The 16,005-nt window shown below is 43.0% G+C and overlaps 6 protein-coding genes across 8 annotated transcripts; 5 read left to right on the top strand and 1 right to left on the bottom strand.

The window, feature by feature from the left end:
* Positions 1 to 47: 47 nt before the first annotated feature.
* On the bottom strand, positions 48 to 2,123 carry LOC145708220 (thioredoxin domain-containing protein 5 homolog). Its single transcript, XM_081785874.1, has 6 exons — positions 1,992 to 2,123; positions 1,733 to 1,951; positions 1,245 to 1,669; positions 973 to 1,199; positions 625 to 927; positions 48 to 578 (listed from the first exon to the last, which is right to left on the bottom strand). The coding sequence occupies exons 1-6, from the start codon at positions 2,081 to 2,083 to the stop codon at positions 339 to 341; spliced, it is 1,506 nt and encodes a 501-aa protein (XP_081642000.1). The 5' UTR covers positions 2,084 to 2,123; the 3' UTR covers positions 48 to 338.
* A 160-nt stretch (positions 2,124 to 2,283) lies between these two features.
* LOC145707929 (uncharacterized) lies at positions 2,284 to 3,516 on the top strand. Of its 2 annotated transcripts, none has more exons than XM_081785523.1 (4): positions 2,284 to 2,357; positions 2,603 to 2,830; positions 2,880 to 2,988; positions 3,036 to 3,516. In XM_081785523.1, the coding sequence occupies exons 2-4, from the start codon at positions 2,629 to 2,631 to the stop codon at positions 3,163 to 3,165; spliced, it is 441 nt and encodes a 146-aa protein (XP_081641649.1). In that variant the 5' UTR covers positions 2,284 to 2,357; positions 2,603 to 2,628; the 3' UTR covers positions 3,166 to 3,516. The 2 variants fall into 2 exon arrangements, with proteins under 2 accessions (XP_081641649.1, XP_081641648.1); XM_081785522.1 differs by having other exon boundaries at positions 2,297 to 2,416.
* An 88-nt stretch (positions 3,517 to 3,604) lies between these two features.
* On the top strand, positions 3,605 to 4,806 carry LOC145710005 (putative cytosolic iron-sulfur protein assembly protein Ciao1). 2 transcript variants are annotated; one of them, XM_081787685.1, is made up of 5 exons: positions 3,605 to 3,928; positions 3,973 to 4,128; positions 4,174 to 4,357; positions 4,408 to 4,613; positions 4,659 to 4,806. In XM_081787685.1, the coding sequence occupies exons 1-5, from the start codon at positions 3,640 to 3,642 to the stop codon at positions 4,733 to 4,735; spliced, it is 912 nt and encodes a 303-aa protein (XP_081643811.1). In that variant the 5' UTR covers positions 3,605 to 3,639; the 3' UTR covers positions 4,736 to 4,806. The 2 variants fall into 2 exon arrangements, with proteins under 2 accessions (XP_081643811.1, XP_081643810.1); XM_081787684.1 differs by having other exon boundaries at positions 4,174 to 4,360.
* Positions 4,807 to 4,838: 32 nt separating this feature from the next.
* Positions 4,839 to 9,256, top strand: LOC145710000 (serine/threonine-protein kinase mTor-like). Its single transcript, XM_081787680.1, has 3 exons — positions 4,839 to 5,849; positions 5,916 to 7,404; positions 7,637 to 9,256. Exons 1-3 carry the CDS (start codon positions 4,858 to 4,860, stop codon positions 9,242 to 9,244), a joined length of 4,089 nt encoding a protein of 1,362 aa, XP_081643806.1. The 5' UTR covers positions 4,839 to 4,857; the 3' UTR covers positions 9,245 to 9,256.
* Positions 9,257 to 10,628: 1,372 nt separating this feature from the next.
* LOC145710003 (glycine receptor subunit alpha-4-like) lies at positions 10,629 to 12,712 on the top strand. The gene is made up of 7 exons (XM_081787683.1): positions 10,629 to 11,047; positions 11,088 to 11,447; positions 11,516 to 11,636; positions 11,675 to 11,797; positions 11,851 to 11,942; positions 11,983 to 12,401; positions 12,448 to 12,712. Exons 1-7 carry the CDS (start codon positions 10,733 to 10,735, stop codon positions 12,698 to 12,700), a joined length of 1,683 nt encoding a protein of 560 aa, XP_081643809.1. The 5' UTR covers positions 10,629 to 10,732; the 3' UTR covers positions 12,701 to 12,712.
* Positions 12,713 to 12,737: 25 nt separating this feature from the next.
* LOC145710001 (uncharacterized) lies at positions 12,738 to 16,003 on the top strand. Its single transcript, XM_081787681.1, has 12 exons — positions 12,738 to 13,740; positions 13,783 to 13,924; positions 13,967 to 14,055; positions 14,094 to 14,286; positions 14,333 to 14,453; positions 14,494 to 14,680; positions 14,725 to 14,904; positions 14,948 to 15,043; positions 15,087 to 15,379; positions 15,422 to 15,590; positions 15,632 to 15,798; positions 15,846 to 16,003. Exons 1-12 carry the CDS (start codon positions 12,759 to 12,761, stop codon positions 15,921 to 15,923), a joined length of 2,697 nt encoding a protein of 898 aa, XP_081643807.1. The 5' UTR covers positions 12,738 to 12,758; the 3' UTR covers positions 15,924 to 16,003.
* The last annotated feature ends 2 nt before the right edge of the window (positions 16,004 to 16,005 follow it).

Below are 16,005 nucleotides of genomic sequence, written 5' to 3'. Positions count from 1 at the left end.
AACAAGCGCCTACATTTGCCCTAGAACTCGGAAACACGACATAAGAATTTGATAGGTTTTTGTCTATTAGAAAGGAATTCGAAATTTTTGAATTGTAACAACTGTTTGACAGGAGAGATCAGTAGTGAAGATAAGAATTTGTCTCTAGATTATAATAAGTATTGCACAAGTGAACTACAGAAAGAAAAAATGGCAAAATAGAATTGAGAATCAAACGTAAGGGATTTTTTGATGCAGCACTTTGCTCTATTCCGAATTGAAATATAGCATCATCAATAAAATAAATAAACATCGTTGGGACTTTCGCTGGGGGAACTTTGACATCATGTTTTGCTTTTTTACAACTCGTCGTGCTCGGTGGCCTTGCCTTCGATGAACTTTTTCAGGGAAGCGAGGTCTCGTCCGCCGGCGTATTTTTCGCCGGAGCCTAGGACGATCTTTGGGCCAAAGTATTGAAGAGTTGGGTATCCGCGGACTCCAGCAGCCTGGCACAAGGGCTTGCCTTCATCAGATGTGCAGTCGACGTCGAGAATCTGAGTAGTGGCTGAACCTTCGAAGGCGCCCTGGAGTTCTTTCCACTGAAAACAACTTATAAAAATAATATCATTTCGCCGCTTTTCTTACAGCTGGGGCCATAGCTTTGCAGTGACCGCACCATGGGGCAAAGAACTTGACGAAAGTATGCTTGCCAGCCATAGCAGCATCGAATTCACCAGATCCGGCGCTTGCCTTCTTCTCTTCTTCCTTGGCAGCGTTGGGGTTGATAAAGGACTTGATCGAGGACTCGAGGGATTTCTGGTCTCGGCCACCTTGGTGCTTGCCGAGGTTCTTGCCATTCTGGAAAAAGAGTAGAGTTGGGAAACCCTTGACGCCATTTTCTTTGCAAATATCGTTATGCTGGGTACAATCGACGGAGGCGATGTTCACCTTAAAGAAAACGAGCTTTGTCGTCATGGTTAATTCCTTCAATACCTTGGGGTTTGAGTTTGTCTGGGCATTTGCAAGATCCTCCCAGGTCTGGGCCATGGCCTTGCAGTGTCCGCACCAAGGAGCGTAAAATTTGACAAACCAGTTGCCATTTCCGATGCTGGAAGCGAAGTTGTCTGCTGTAAGATCAGTAGAGCCAGAGCCAGAAGCGGTGGCCTTTGGTTCTTCGGCCTTAGGAGCAGCCTTAGCACCGGTATACTTAGTTAGGGCGGCTAAGAGGTATTCCGTTAAAAAATCAACCATGATTTTGATCTAACCTTTGAAGGAGGCCATATCTCGGCCACCTGCGTACTTCTCGATTTCTTTGCCTCCCTTGAAGGCTTTCAATGTTGGGTAGCCTTTGACTCCGTTTTCTTGGCAGACACTTTGCTCAACAGTGCAATCGACTTCAGCAATAACGACATTATCGACGGCGGCTTGATCTTTAGCGAGATCAACCCAGGTCTGTGCCATTTTTTTGCAGTGGCCACACCAAGGAGCAAAGAACTTGACAAAAGTGACTTGTTCAGCTGGGGCGACAGTGCTCTTGAAAGTGGCGGCGGTGAGTGCGGCGACTTCGCCCTTCTTTGGAGCAGCAGTAGCTGCTGCATCCTTTGCCACATCTACGGCATCATCGAATTGTTTGGCGAGCTCACCATCGAGCCAGTCGGAAAGCGCTTGCTTGGATCGGGCTCCTTGATACCTAAAGAAATGAGATAAATTACAATTGTTTTGAGAATAACCAGAGTTCCTACGAATCGCTTACTTGGTTCCTTCAGCTTCGCCTGGGAAAAAGAGCTTGAGAGTAGGGTATCCTTGGACGCCGTTGTCAGCACAAACTTGTTTGTACTGTGTGCAGTCGACAGAAACGATCTGTGCCTCCCACTCAGCGTCGGGGTTGATCTCTTCGGCGAGTTCAGTCCACGTTGGCGCCAGATTCTTGCAGTGGCCACACCATGGGGCGTAAAATTTCACGAAAAGAGGACTTAACACTATTCAGCCTAGCACTCTAATTAAATGGATACCTCTTGTCCTTGAGATCGTTGAATTCATCCCCTGTGAGTTCCTCTTTTACTGAAGCGGAGGCAAGGGCGATAACTCCCAACAGAAATTTCATTCTAAAATTGTTTTTTTTTTAATATTTTTACTAATTTCGTGGGCCGAGGTTAATTGGGTTCGTATCGAGTGGTCGCTCTCTGTAAGTCTGGCTCTGGATAGAGTAGAATGGAAGGGAACGCGCGAAACTTGGATGGACCCTTTCTGCTACGTGGAAAGTGCGCGATGTGGCCAATCACGCGCCGCCAGCCGCCCGTTACTGCGACCGAGAAATCGCTCCAAAAACCCATAACAGAAATTGCCCTTCTTGGAAGGACCGAATCGCTTTACTATGAGTGCGTATTTTACCGGACTTTCTTATTGTTGGAATGAAGTTGACTGTTTTCTGCATATGGTTTGTATTGAAATGCTAATTGGTGTCATTCGGGGAGGAGTCAGTAATTTCTCACTTTAATTCTTACTAAGAGTACTTGTTTCCAAATAAATCAAGTTAACAATCAGTTCTATAAACACTTTTATAAACTGGCTTTGATTTTCTCATCTTGATTATCAATAAATGAATAAAACCGCGCATCTTCAGAAATCAATCTTCGGTAGAGAAAATCAATGTTCGCGCGTGTCCCTCACCTGGCGCTACCGACGCTAGAACCCGTTCCTGAAGAAGCAAGAAGCGCGTTTATGCCCGAACAGCAGCGGCGGAAGTTCGAGAAGCTCATCGCCGAACGCCGAGTGGCCTTGCGAGAGCGATACGGACAACCTGGCGATGATAGACACAAGCTTCGTTTCAAGTCTGCTAACCGCATTCTTGGTACGTTCTTTACTCTTTAGTAGTTCATCGATTTGATTGAATATTGCAGACGACATGAGAAAAGAGTACAACTTCCTTGAGGCTGAATTGCATCAACTCTGCGGCAGTGTTACTGATGTTTTTCGAGGCAAAGATACACCTAAACTTCGCGAACAATTGTACGTACAGTTGAAACAAGAAAGAACTAGGACCGATGCGTTTTTAGTGGGACGAAAGAAAACACTAAGAAAATTTACGATCGCATTGTGAATGCTTCTACAAAGCAAAAACAAATGATCACTTATCTTTCAAAGCCATTACCACAAGTGCGCGGCTCTCGACGACGACGAAATTAGCTACCTTCTACTTTTTTCAAGGGCAAATTCATCTATGTCTGCCACGATGTTCCCACTGGCTAAACCGTAGCAGTGTATTCCTGTTCTTTTATTTTTTTATTTTTCAAATCATGATTTCGCCCAAATTTTTAATTTCTCTGTAATATTTTCCGAACAAATATCATTTCAAATTGCGTGCTTGGAAATATTACCGTTTCAATAGATCTGGTGCTATTTGCGCTCGTCAATCACTTCCACAACTTTCTTACAAAAATTGGACGCTAAATCATGTGACTGGATAACTGTTATCCCAAATTGGGATTCCCAATAAAATTATTTCATTGAAATCGAGAATAAATAAACTCGCAATTTTTATAATCTTGTCTTTTAATGCATCAACAATCGCTTTCTTTAAAGTCACTCATTAAAATTTCAACCTGAGACTGTGACTCTTTCTTATAGAGGTTTCACAATTAACAGCTGTCGGTGATTAAGATGGAGACGAAGTTGAAAATCGCGCAGTCGAAGGTGATGCACAAAGATCGCGTTTGGAGTGTCGCATGGGGTCTCAAGGACAGCATTCTAGCGTCGACCAGTGGGGATTGCTCGTTGAAGTTGTGGGATAAAAATCTGAACCCAGTTGACTCGTTTGCGCAGGACAGGACGGTAAGAAGAGTAAAGTTCGCGCCTGATGGAAAACAGCTGGCAATCTGTAGTTTTAATGGAAAAGTGCTCATTTACAAGTTGGAGAACGGCGTGTTCGAAGAGTACGCTGAGCTAGAAGGTTCAATTAATCGATCTCATAATAGAGTTGAATGTGCAGTTTAGGTCATGAGTCGGAAGTGAAGAGCATTTCTTGGTCTGCCGACAGCTCTTTACTCGCCACATGCGGGCGTGATAAATCCGTCTGGGTCTGGGAGTGCTGGGAAGACGGGGACTACGAGTGTGCTGGCGTTATCACTTCTCATAGCGCAGATGTGAAAGGTTCCCTCTTGCATTGACGATCATAGACGCGTAAATTGATAATAGATATTTGCTTCCACCCATACGATTGCATTCTCGTCTCGGTGTCCTACGACATGACAGTGAAATTGTTCAAAGAGTATGACGGCGAATGGGATTGCGTGCAAACGCTGACAGGACACACAGATACCGTTTGGTGCGCCGCTTGGTCTCCCGATGGCTTAAAACTAGCAACTGCCGGTAGTGATCAGTGGTAAGCCTACTTTTCGGGAATGTTTTTAAAGAAAATTTACTTTGAAGCGTGCGGATTTGGGCGATGAACAACGGAAAACTCGAACTTGAAGCTAACATCCAAGGCATTCACGAGAGAACTATTTATTCTGTCGACTGGGGCGAGAGGGGCATAGTCACTGGTTGTGCTGATAACAAAATAAGATTACTGCAGCAGTCTGAGGGTGGATGGATCAGCAGCGACGCCGTCGCTGTCCTGTCCGATGTTAATTCAGGTAGTTACAAAGTGCAACTATTCGATCCCCAATTTCAATTTTAAGTGGCATGGTCAAAAAATGGGGATAAAATTGCTGCTGGAACAGATGACGGCGATGTGGTTTTAATTGACTTGGTCTAAAAGTCCTTCTTTTCAAATATTCTGTAAATCTGAACTGATTTGATAACTGATAATTCACTGATAATCTTTGTTTAAAAGATCTGATTATTTTTTTCGTAGACTCAGAACATGATATTACTGTAATGTCGGCGGTGGAACTGCAGTCGAACAGCTGGAACGTCGCTGCCCTGCAATATGCGATCGAGCTGACGCAGCAAATAAAGAAGAACTGGCAAAGCGACCATTACTCCGACGATCTCGTCGTTTGCGCCCGCAAATTCTACCTGCACATAAAGAAGACTTTTGAGGAGAATGTGCGCACCTCGAAAGAATGGCGAGAATTCAGGGAAAAGTTGCAGGAGGAAATCCTCATTCTCTTGGTAGACAACCGCCACGCACGGCAAGGATCCGACTTCTCGGCCACTAATTTGAAGAAAATCGTTAATTCTGGGGGAAGTGCAGACTCAAAATTCGCGGGTGCTATCTGTGCGTACATTTGCTTCAAGATCTCACACGAGATATTCCAAGAGCACATTATTATTTCCAACCGTCTGTCCTCACTGCTCATGGAAGCTCACGACAACAACAAGAATAGAACTTTTCAAAGGAAAGATATCTTGATTTCGGAGCTCATGATGCTTGTATATTCTACCTGCATGTCGGGCATGGCGATTTGGCCTGCTACGTCCAAATTCGACGAACTCTTATTCCACGAGGACCAAGTGAAACGCTACCATGCTTGCTTATTCTACTTCCACATGGCCTCAAAGCACCCCATCGATTTCTACAGGAATCACTTTCGCTCGGCAATGCGTCGAAACAGTCGAAAAACAGATAAAATTGTCGCCAAGCTCATAAAAATCGTTTGCGAGTCCGTCAACTCTGAGCACAATGAAATGCGAGTCGCTGCCTTTAGCGCACTCAAAGCAATTCTCAATCTTGTAGCTTCACGTGAGACTGCTCTCAGCGATGTCCGGGCGTGGCCTAAAGATCTCGTCAAAAGCATCATCGAAGGACTAAAAAATACGGAGAGCGATCGAATAGGGCCGCTTCTATGTTGCTACCTGCTTGTAGATATTTCCGCTGCTAAAAACAACTATACTAACTCATTGAAAAGTTGCCTCAAAAAACTCAGGCATGGTTAATTCATACTAAAAATATTTTTCTTTTCGTAGGCTATTTGTAAATAACCGACTAAAAGAATCGCCCAGACATGGAATCCATGTGCCCAGAAGAATAAAACAGAGAAGTTCTTCGACGCGGTTTTCAAGTATGATTTAGAAGAAGAAGCGCTAGAAAACCCCATGGGAGGCGCGCGCTTCACCAACCTCCAACCTAACTCCTCCACTGCCGAAAGACTTCTCGACGAGCACATACAAACCCTTTCAACGCTCGTGCTTAACCAACGTTCGATGAAAAACTCGATCAATATTCACCCGTATCTCCTTCCACTGTTGCCTAAACTTTGTGCCTTCAATCCAAAGAAGTTTGAGCCCTTCTTCGTCAAAACTATTGAGTACTGTCTCCAAGAGATCGCGCCTGCTGGTAATCAAAAAACAGCAGTCCGACGAAATCAGGGAACAGCATTGCTGAGCATGGGAATGATCATTCATTTAATATGCGAGTCAGACTCGGAATTGGCTGATCCAAGTACAAGGCCGACGACAGTTCTCGAAGAGCAGATCGACACTAAAGTTATTCCCAAACTCAAGAGTGTGCTAAAAGAAGCTTTTATTCACTTTCAAATGAATAGGGGGAGCGTGGATTGTGATCCAACATTATTCCAGTGCATTGAACTGATTTCGATAAGCCTTACGGATCTCCACAAGAAGCTCTGGTTCAAGCCACAGAATAAGGAATTTCTGAACATGATCGTAGCCTTCGGTCTTATTGAGATCAAGGACTCGTGGATTCGATGCGTTCAGTCCTTGAACTCGAAGATATCCCGTGACCAGGTCTCACATGGAATGGAGCAGGTCCTGCTAAAAAACCTCTTCAATGAACGCCTTCCTAGTCAAATTATGAATGGCTATTCGGACGATCACTCCTGCTTATCCAGTCTTTCTGTTTTGATACCATTCAAAAATGGCGAGGATTTCGACTTTGGCCGAGTTTCCGTCAGAAAGCGAATTGCTTCTTTGAAAGCGCTAGAGTGTTTCGAATTTACGGATTTCTCACGGTATAAAAAACTCATCTATCGCTGGAAGGAATATTTCAACCCGAAGGAAAAAATTCAGGTGAAAATCGCTGCCGCTAAAGCAGTAACTCGGGTTTTGCGTCTCTTCATCATCCATTCTTCCACCTGTGGACCCAATCTTGTTGGCGAAACAACGATTTCTAATATTATCCGAAAACTGTTACAAATTGCTGATACGATCATTCCATACAGGCAGGAAAGCCAATCGACTCAGCTAAAGCTAGCAATTTACCGCTCCTTGAAGCCCGAGTTCGATGCATATCTCATTCATCAACATAACTTGGAGCGGATCATGAACGCGATTCACCAGCCGTATCCGATAAAAGAAGAGAATTTCACAGACAGACTGGAGGTGCAAGAAGCCGTGATGGAAATCATTGGACGACTGAATGCGATGAATGCCGCAGAGACGATGCCACACATTAGAATGATGATAAATGATCTGTGGACACAATTGCAGATGCCCGATCAAGCTTCTGCGAGGCTTTTGGAGGTAAAAAGCATTCTAGTGATATCCACTAGAAACCATAAGGGGTTCAATAGAAGTATCTAAAAATATTTTTCTTTTATTGAAGGCCTTACTTCGGTGAGCGGATTATCCTGGCCGTGAGGTCACTCATGCCCCAATGACCGTGGAAAGCCGCTCTAAAGCAAGCCCTGGCGATCTTACCCCCATGTTCCCCTTTTGGGTTCTTGGTTTTAAAATTGTCTTACAAATGTCTTAGGTTCTCTTCCGTCACGCAAACCAGGCCCAGTTATCTCTCTTCGTTGACCCCACCATTCGTCAAATTGAACCACTACTCTCTTACGAATACGTCCAAAGCTACCCTCCTCGAATGACATGCACTCTTATTGACTGTCTATCCGCAATATCTGCTGTCAACGGTCCACGACTAGAAAAAGGCACCCTGAATCGTTTCTTTTCGCTCATTTACCGACTGTTGGTTGAAACAACTGAGCCAACTGTGAAAGTATCCGCACTTCGTTGTCTCTCGTCGCTCATCGAGCATCATAACTACGTTATTAGTCCCTATTTCAAGCACCGAAAGCTTATGGATGACATGTTAGCCTTGGTAACTGCAGATAAGAAAACAATGCAGCATGAAATTAATGAGGAGGCCCTGCGAATGATTGGTCGGCTGGGAGCACTAGATCCGTACCAGTATAAGGAAATAACTAAGAAGCGCCGTTCCAACAGTAAGAATGACAAGCAAGATGGATTCACGAGTATAAATGAGATGCTTGTCAACGAATGCAGATGCCCTGACGAGAAATTCATCATCAGGGTTGCTGTTGAGTTAATAAAAGCCAAACTCTCTCATGGAGGCGATGTTACTGCTCCTCTTCATTCTCTTGATCTGCTTATACAACGGGCTGGAACAAATATCCTCCCTCACTTAGGAAAAGTAATGCCAGAGTTACATCGCATCGCACAAGATCCCTCAGCAAAGAAAGACATCAAATCAAACATTCTCGGTCTGTTCGAAAAGCTTCTGCAGAAAATGCGTCGACGCGTTTTGCCCTTTATGAACGATATACGACAAACAATGGATACACAGAAAGATATAAGCCACGCACCTCTGCGGAAGAAACTCGCTCAGCTTATCTATCAGGCGGCTTACAATCTTCAATACGAGTTCAAGGATTACATGGGATGGGCTGTCCGGTATATCCTCGAGCTTTTCGAGAAGCTTAAGTCATCTACCGATCCGCAGGACGAAGAAGCGACGATTTATTTAGTCCGAGCAATAGGAAAATTCGGCTACATCGAAGCCCATTATTCTGTCCTTCTACGTCCGCTAGCAACGATGCTGCAGAGCGCTACGTCCTCGGATCAACTCAGAGGTGAAATACTCGTCGTTCTGGAGGCACGCATTGTACGTACTGCAATGCCTGATTACTTTATGATTCTCTCGGAAGCGATTCTTATCGCCTTGGAGTACGAAGTCGCCGCAAACAAGCATACCATTATAAAAAATCATGGCGATCATCCTTCTAAATTGACAACCGACTATGTCCTTCGAGAGACTGCGATAAAATGTCTCAGGTCGATGCGTAGCGGAATGCGCCACTTCAATCTATGGGAAGACGAATACGATGATTACTTCCAAATGAGAACTCGAAGTCTATGGAAGCCATCTGAAGATCCTGAAATGATCTTCGAGGATCAAGCGCTGAAGAATGACTTTTCTCTCGATCAATCGATGATTAAGGAGGGTGAGGACGAGCATGACACTGCCCATTACAATTGGCTCAAAGAAGAGTTTGAAGTTGACTGCCAAACCCCTGAAGATTTCAAAGATTTGCAAGTACGAATCAGCAAATGTTTTTGAGCCATAGCAAATCTGATGTTATCCGCGGTCTTCGAGGAATAGATCGGATTTATAACACTCCTATAAATTTGATCATCTTCAATTGCTCATTTTACGCTATGTGGGCAGAGCCTAAGCCTGTTCGCGAGCTTCAAATTGATGGTTCCGAAGCAACGCGAATTCCAGAAGATCCTATTAAACCTTATCGAGATCATATCACAAAAGGTCTACTGAAAATCATCGATGGCAAGAACACCGATCCTCCAAGAGGTATCCTGTCATTTTTCTTGGATCTTGCTCATTTCCTCGAATTGTCTGATATCGACAAAGAGAGACTTGACCAACCAGGAGGATCCCTTAAGGCTTTCGGTGGTCTCAACGGAATCGGCAAGCTCGCGGATTGTGCAGAAAGAACAGATGCATATGCAAAGGCTTTGCATTATCGAGAGATGGAATTTCTCTACAAAACTAGCGAAAAAGATAATAAAGAAAAGGAACGCAAAATCGCCGAAAGTCTCATAAAGAGTTTCCAGAAGCTAGGTGAGCAAGAAGCTGCTGAGGGAGTTCTTGAATTCGCAAAGGGGAATGAAATTACGGTCAGTGCAGAGTGGTTCGAGAAGCTTAATCGATGGGAGGAAGCAAAGACACTTTATGCCGATGGGAATGACAATCCGTATGACAAACTTGGTTATATGCGCTGCTTAGAGGCTCTTGGAGAGTGGGACGAGCTATGTACGAAGGTATACGAGTTTGATGAAGAGATTGAGGATCAGAAAATTGATGCTGTAAAACTTGGAACAACAGCTGCTTGGCATTTGGGAAACTGGGACGAGTTTCAGCGTCTTCACCAAATTATCCCCGTTAATTCTTTCGACGGCGCTTTCTATAGAGCTGTCCATTCAGTGCAGAACTCTAAGTACGAAGACGCAAAAAGTGGACAATCGAGGCTCGTAAAGAGCTAGAAACATCCCTCACAATGCAAGACAAAAACTACTCAAGAGTTTACGTAACTGTTTTCAACGCGCAACTCTGCTCAGAGCTCGAAGAAGTTATCGTTCATCGGACGGCGAATCGACAAAGGCAGATCGCAATTCAAGAAATGTGGGAAAGTCGACTATGTGGAACTACAGCTGATGATGGCAGTCGTGTAGATGGAGTTCAACTGGTCATCGAAGAATGGCAGAAAATTCTTCTTCTCCGCTCATTAGTGAAACAACAAAACAACGGTGTTATCCCCAGGGATGACACGGAAGAGCACTTTAATATCAGGAACGGGTGATTAATCGCGCTAATTAATTAAATCAGTTATTTTTTTCTGCGCTTCAGATTTAGACTGTACTTGTGAAAACGAGAAAATGAGATTTTTGCTTTTATATTTTTCGGAGGCATTAGCTGTCTACAAATGGTCGAACACTAATCAGCAAAGAAACAAATATGGTGAGGCCGGGTTTATACATTCGCTAATTTTCGATAGATAATTCGTATAATGAGCAAAGCTCAAATACTGGAATGAGCAACTTCAACACAGGAGGATATGGAAACACTGGAGACTACGGAAATCAAAATCGTTATGGAGAGAGTAACTTTCAAGACTACGGAAACGGCAATCGGGGTCCTTTTCAAGGTTCGCAAGGCAATGGCTATCGCCCGTCTGGCGATTCCTACGGAAATGTCGATTCATATAGCTCATCCGCAGAGTATGACAGAAATATACAGACTGCAAATCAAGGGAGAAATAATTTTGATTACTATGGTAGTCAAGAAAATACTCGTGGCCGTTCCTTTGGAGAATATGATTACGAAAGCAATCGAGGATCGTTTTCGGTAGGCCTTCATTTGCGCCCAAATCCGTAGCGCTGTTAAGAATTCAGGCTATAACGATAGACAGCCGACCATACCGCCCTCTAAAAATCCGACGCTTCTACTTGAGCGGATTCTACAGGGTTATGATAATAAAATACGCCCGAACGATAAACAGCGGCCTTCAAACATTTCGATTAATATTTTTGTCAATTCAATGGACTCGATCGCCGAAACAACGATGGACTATCGCTTGAATGTTTTTCTCCGTATGCGGTGGAATGATCCTCGCTTACGTTACGATGGGCTTTTTGATGATGACTCCCTTGTCGTGCATCCCTCTATTCTCCAACGCTTCTGGCTTCCTGATTTGTTTTTCGCCAACGAGAAGAAAGCCAACTTTCATAAAGTCACTCAAGATAACAAGGAAGAGATTTAAACTCAAAACTAAATCACTTTCAAAAATTGCAACCTTTTCGTAAAATCGATAAAAAGCTAGTCAGGGTCTACAAAAATGGTGACATTTACGTTTCAATAAGAATAACACTAACACTGGCTTGCTACATGGATCTTTTGATCTTCCCGATGGATCTGCAGCAATGCAATATAGAACGTAATATCATTCCTAAGCGATTTCTCGATTATTTTTAGTGGAATCGTTCGGTTACGACAAGCGTGATTTGATTTTTGTGTGGCAAGATACTGATGCTATCCAGCTATCCAAGACTCTCGCTTTGCCCCAGTTTTCTATCAAAGGCTATCATATTGTCATGGGTCGATACTTGATATTATTTTCTATATGATTCTTTCATTTGACCCAATTTAAGCCAACTGTGACAAAGTTTACAATACTGGTACTTTCACTTGCTTAAAAGGAATTCTTGTTTTGAAACGTGAAATGGGTTACTATCTTATTCAAGTAAATTTCTTTATTTATAACATTTACTTGATAATTGTAGTTATATGTTCCATCGCTGCTCATCGTTGTCCTAAGCTGGGTTTCCTTTTGGATCAATATTGAGGCAGCCCCTGCGCGCACAGCTCTAGGCATCACTACTGTCCTTACAATTACGACACAGACGTCAGGAGCATCCAGTTCATTGCCGAAGGTGTCGTATATAAAAGCTATAGACATTTGGATGTCTTTCTGCATGCTTTTCGTTTTTGCGGCTCTATTAGAATATGCTGCGGTCAATTTCATCTCACGTCAGAAAACTGGCTTTCTCGAAATTCTCCAAAAGAAGCGGATTGAACGAAGAACTTTACCTGTTTCGGGCCCGTATGGTTCTTCCTTCATGGGATTCGGCCAAGATATGCCTCAGTCAATTTCACAGTCGCAACTTCTTCCGCTTTCTAACTACGCATCGCTTAGTAGAAGGTTCTATCAATTGAAGTCAATATAATGGTGACCATAGTGTTTTCAGAAGCATACCTATGATGGATGTCAGTACTCCAGTTGCTGTGCCAAAGAACACAACCCTTAATGAAAAAGAGCTGGCGTTGGGAGCAACATTTTACAAAGAGTTCGCTCGCTCTGTTGATAATCTCTCCCGAATTATTTTTCCCTCTTCTTTCGTTTTATTTAGTTTCATCTACTGGGTTTATTATCTATATAGTCAAGACAGACTTCCCGAAGTCATGGAGGGCATCTACCCATATGTTACAGATATTCAATAAACAAATAACAGTCTTGTGATCATAGAGTATTCACAGTGTAATCACCCGAAAAAGATCAATGCTTAAATTCATGTCACTTGCTGCCAAATCTGGACGAACAGAGATCGCACGCCAGACAATCAAGAAGATATTGCCTAACATCGATAGTTGGAATTATGTTGAAATGCTGAGTTTCCCGGGGCTTGTTGAGAATATACAAGGACGACAAGTATCGCTGAAGATTTCCCCGTTGAAAATTAGAGCGCTTTACAAATACGTTAAGCATGTTGCTATACCTGATTTGGAAGTGCGACCTAAATCAGAAGACAAGGGCATTCAAATTATCACGCGGTTGTGTGACGATTTGAAACCTCTGAAAAACAGATTGAAGGATTTGCGCGACCGGGAACGTATGTCCGACGACGAAAGAATAGTATTAGCGATGACTTACTGTAGGCAGGCAGAAATGAGGAGAACGACTGTTCCTCAGCCGAATCAAATTCCGATTCTGACGAAGAGAGTGAGTGAGATCAAAGACCTGTACATGACAGCCATCGACGCCCTCAATAAAAAAGATGCGCAAAGCCGTGAGTTCATCAAAAGACGATATAAAGCAGTTCATTCGTATGCCAATTTCGCTCTGGATTCTGTCCGTCGCATTCGAGAAGGGGACGCGCTTACAGTTAGACAGCTTCAACTCCAACGGGAAAATTCAAGTCAAGACGATCAGGAAAAAGCAGCGGAACTATTCAAGCAGATTCGATCACCGATTTACAAAGAAATCGCGAACTTCTCCGTGGATGCTCTCAAATATTTCTACGAGTCTGTGAAGCTCTCACAAAAATCAGTGCTACAGGATATGCTTCGTATATTGAATATCATGGCTGAAATCAACAAGGACCTTGAAGACGCAGAGACGTCTGAATTTATGCACGCGAGTGAAGGACGGTTATTAGAGACTATTCGAAACGAACCGCTCTCTTGCGATCCAGAGCGTTGGCTAAAAGTTGTTCCACAGCTAATCGCCATCATGGATATGAAGAAAGTTGATAACATTCCAGGTAAAAGTTCAAATAAAAATGATTTAATTAGCCAACCTTCAGAAATTCTCTCGCATATTGGAGAAAAGCATGCTCAAGGGATACTTTGGTCGCTCATTTATGCCCAGAAAAATGCGACCCAAGAAAACGAACGTCAAAGCGATCTCGCCAAAAGTATCATTAACCGCATTCGTGATCATTCGAAGTACTTGACCGCGAAATCACAAACTCTTACTCGAAATTTTAGGAATCTCGTTAAAGAAGCTGAAATGATTTCAACGGAGCTTGTTTCGGTAGCGATGTTGTGGATTGATCAGTGGAATGAAGCTTTGGAAGGTTTGTCGAACTCTTTGATGCAGTAATAAGATTTTTAGACATCTTACAAAAGTTCTATTGTCAACAGAACAACCAGGAGCTCGACAGGCGTCAAAAGATTGAATACATAAAGCGACGAATGCGCGGTCTTCATGAGATGGTTCTAAATACGCAGCAAACTAGAAATCTTTCTGAAGTGGAGTTCAAAAGCACTTTCCACGAGAACATCACCAGTGCAGATCGTCATCTCAGGTTTCTTTTATTTTGAGACGCCCATTTTACTTAATATCTTTCAAAGACGACTTTTGAATGGAGATGAAACAGAAAATGATCTTGAAGATCTAATGAGGAAGTATCAGGAAATTAAACGAAAGATAAAGGATAAAGCGAGCGGCATGACGAAGTTGGATTTGAAAAAGGTTACTTTCTGCCTTGAAATGTAAAACTTATGTTTTTTAGGTCTCAACAAAACTACTGGAAGTCAAAGATATGGAGCTGGCAATACCGGGAACATATCAGCCAGGAATGGATCTCGTCAGAATCCATTCTGTCGCTTCTGAAATTGAAATTCTCAAATCGAAGCAGAAACCTAGGAAAATATTTATCAATGGCTCTGACGGCCAGCGTCACCAATTCTTGCTCAAAGGTTAATGTCCACTTTTTACCCTGTATTTAACATGTCCTTTTTAGGGAAGGAGGACTTGCGACTCGATGAGCGCGTGATGCAGTTATTCGACCTTATGAATAGTTTGATCAAGATGAACAATAATTTGAGAAAGAAAGACATCGAAGTTATAAAATACTCAATTATCCCTATGACTAATGAGAACGGTCTTCAAAGTGGTCTCGTCCGATGGATAGACAACTCTGGTTCGAAATCAACGTTGATTAGGTTTAATGATTGTTTCTCTAGAGACAATCAATGAATTGCTCAAGTGGATCCGTCAAAAACGATTAAACGTTACACCTCATCCAGAAAAGGAGCATGAAAAAGAAAGATTACCTCAAGGTACAAAAAATTACTTGGTCAGATGGTTTAAAGGCAGTTTTAGATTCTGCGATTCAAAACTGTTCAATTCTCCAAAAAGTTGAAATGTTCCAATACGTTCAAAAGGTCACTGAAGACCGAGGGTACGATCTAGCGCGAATTCTATGGCTCCAGTCGGCGTCTGCTGACATTTGGTTTGAGCGCAGGACGAACTTTGTCTGTTCCCTGGCCATGATGAGTATGGTCGGATACATACTAGGATTAGGCGATCGACACGTGAGCAACATTCTGATCATCACTACTTCTGGAAAGATTGCGCATATTGATTTCGGCGATTCTTTTGAAAACGCCATGAAGGTAAAAGTGAGCATTTTACCTACAATTCTAACTTGCTAAAAGCGAGAACATGTGCCGGAAAAAGTGCCATTCCGACTGACAAGAATGCTGGTTAATGCGATGGAAGTAACGGGCGTCGACGGAACATTTAAGAAAATCTGCCTCGAGAGCATGGACATGTGCAGGTCAAATAAAGAGTCCATTCTGGCTGTTCTGGAAGCCTTCATTAACGGTATTAAAATTTCGTTAACTAATTATCAACAAATAAAATAGACCCCGTCGTCGCTGAAAGTCAGCATCGCCGGGTCCAAAAGCATGGTCAAATATCGGTGGAAGCCGATGACGCGAAAGTAAAGATTCAAAGGGTAACCGCAAAGTTAGAGGGAAAAGACTTCAACGAAGTAGACGAAAATACGAATACTCTCTCGGTGAAAGATCAGGTAATAGACCTTGACCTAAACTCTCTTTTTTATTGTGTTTCATTCAGGTTGACAGGCTTATCTACGAAGCGCGTAATATTGAAAACTTATGTCAGCATTATACCGGATGGTGCATTTACTGGTGATTCTTACCGTTCTCTTCACACTCTAACACTTCTTTTCTTCAAAAACAATTCATTCGAGAAAACAGCAATCTTCGATTCCTCT

This window comes from Oikopleura dioica, chromosome XSR (genome assembly GCF_907165135.1).
Source record: "Oikopleura dioica chromosome XSR, OKI2018_I68_1.0, whole genome shotgun sequence".
Lineage (NCBI taxonomy): Eukaryota > Metazoa > Chordata > Appendicularia > Copelata > Oikopleuridae > Oikopleura > Oikopleura dioica.
The sequence above is the reverse complement of the archived record's forward strand: the minus strand, read 5'-3'. Positions and strand labels throughout refer to the sequence as shown.

What these genes read in the sequence shown, in the direction of transcription:
- LOC145708220 (XM_081785874.1), bottom strand. Translation starts at nt 2,083, where the DNA reads ATGAAATTTCTGTTGGGAGTTATCGCCCTTGCCTCCGCTTCAGTAAAA. An exon ending in AGACAAACTCAAACCCCAAG is followed by an intron (nt 928 to 972) that starts GTATTGAAGGAA and finishes GTTTTCTTTAAG; the next exon opens with GTGAACATCGCCTCCGTCGA. An exon ending in GCAAAGCTATGGCCCCAGCT is followed by an intron (nt 579 to 624) that starts GTAAGAAAAGCG and finishes AGTTGTTTTCAG; the next exon opens with TGGAAAGAACTCCAGGGCGC.
- LOC145707929 (XM_081785523.1), top strand. Translation starts at nt 2,629, where the DNA reads ATGTTCGCGCGTGTCCCTCACCTGGCGCTACCGACGCTAGAACCCGTT. An exon ending in GTCTGCTAACCGCATTCTTG is followed by an intron (nt 2,831 to 2,879) that starts GTACGTTCTTTA and finishes TGAATATTGCAG; the next exon opens with ACGACATGAGAAAAGAGTAC. An exon ending in CCTAAACTTCGCGAACAATT is followed by an intron (nt 2,989 to 3,035) that starts GTACGTACAGTT and finishes ATGCGTTTTTAG; the next exon opens with TGGGACGAAAGAAAACACTA.
- LOC145710005 (XM_081787684.1), top strand. Translation starts at nt 3,640, where the DNA reads ATGGAGACGAAGTTGAAAATCGCGCAGTCGAAGGTGATGCACAAAGAT. An exon ending in TCATAGCGCAGATGTGAAAG is followed by an intron (nt 4,129 to 4,173) that starts GTTCCCTCTTGC and finishes AATTGATAATAG; the next exon opens with ATATTTGCTTCCACCCATAC. An exon ending in CCTGTCCGATGTTAATTCAG is followed by an intron (nt 4,614 to 4,658) that starts GTAGTTACAAAG and finishes TTCAATTTTAAG; the next exon opens with TGGCATGGTCAAAAAATGGG.
- LOC145710000 (XM_081787680.1), top strand. Translation starts at nt 4,858, where the DNA reads ATGTCGGCGGTGGAACTGCAGTCGAACAGCTGGAACGTCGCTGCCCTG. An exon ending in AGTTGCCTCAAAAAACTCAG is followed by an intron (nt 5,850 to 5,915) that starts GCATGGTTAATT and finishes ACCGACTAAAAG; the next exon opens with AATCGCCCAGACATGGAATC. An exon ending in CTTCTGCGAGGCTTTTGGAG is followed by an intron (nt 7,405 to 7,636) that starts GTAAAAAGCATT and finishes CAAATGTCTTAG; the next exon opens with GTTCTCTTCCGTCACGCAAA.
- LOC145710003 (XM_081787683.1), top strand. Translation starts at nt 10,733, where the DNA reads ATGAGCAACTTCAACACAGGAGGATATGGAAACACTGGAGACTACGGA. An exon ending in GCAATCGAGGATCGTTTTCG is followed by an intron (nt 11,048 to 11,087) that starts GTAGGCCTTCAT and finishes AGCGCTGTTAAG; the next exon opens with AATTCAGGCTATAACGATAG. An exon ending in AGGCTATCATATTGTCATGG is followed by an intron (nt 11,798 to 11,850) that starts GTCGATACTTGA and finishes ACCCAATTTAAG; the next exon opens with CCAACTGTGACAAAGTTTAC.
- LOC145710001 (XM_081787681.1), top strand. Translation starts at nt 12,759, where the DNA reads ATGCTTAAATTCATGTCACTTGCTGCCAAATCTGGACGAACAGAGATC. An exon ending in GTGGAATGAAGCTTTGGAAG is followed by an intron (nt 14,056 to 14,093) that starts GTTTGTCGAACT and finishes TAAGATTTTTAG; the next exon opens with ACATCTTACAAAAGTTCTAT. An exon ending in CTCTCTCGGTGAAAGATCAG is followed by an intron (nt 15,799 to 15,845) that starts GTAATAGACCTT and finishes TGTTTCATTCAG; the next exon opens with GTTGACAGGCTTATCTACGA.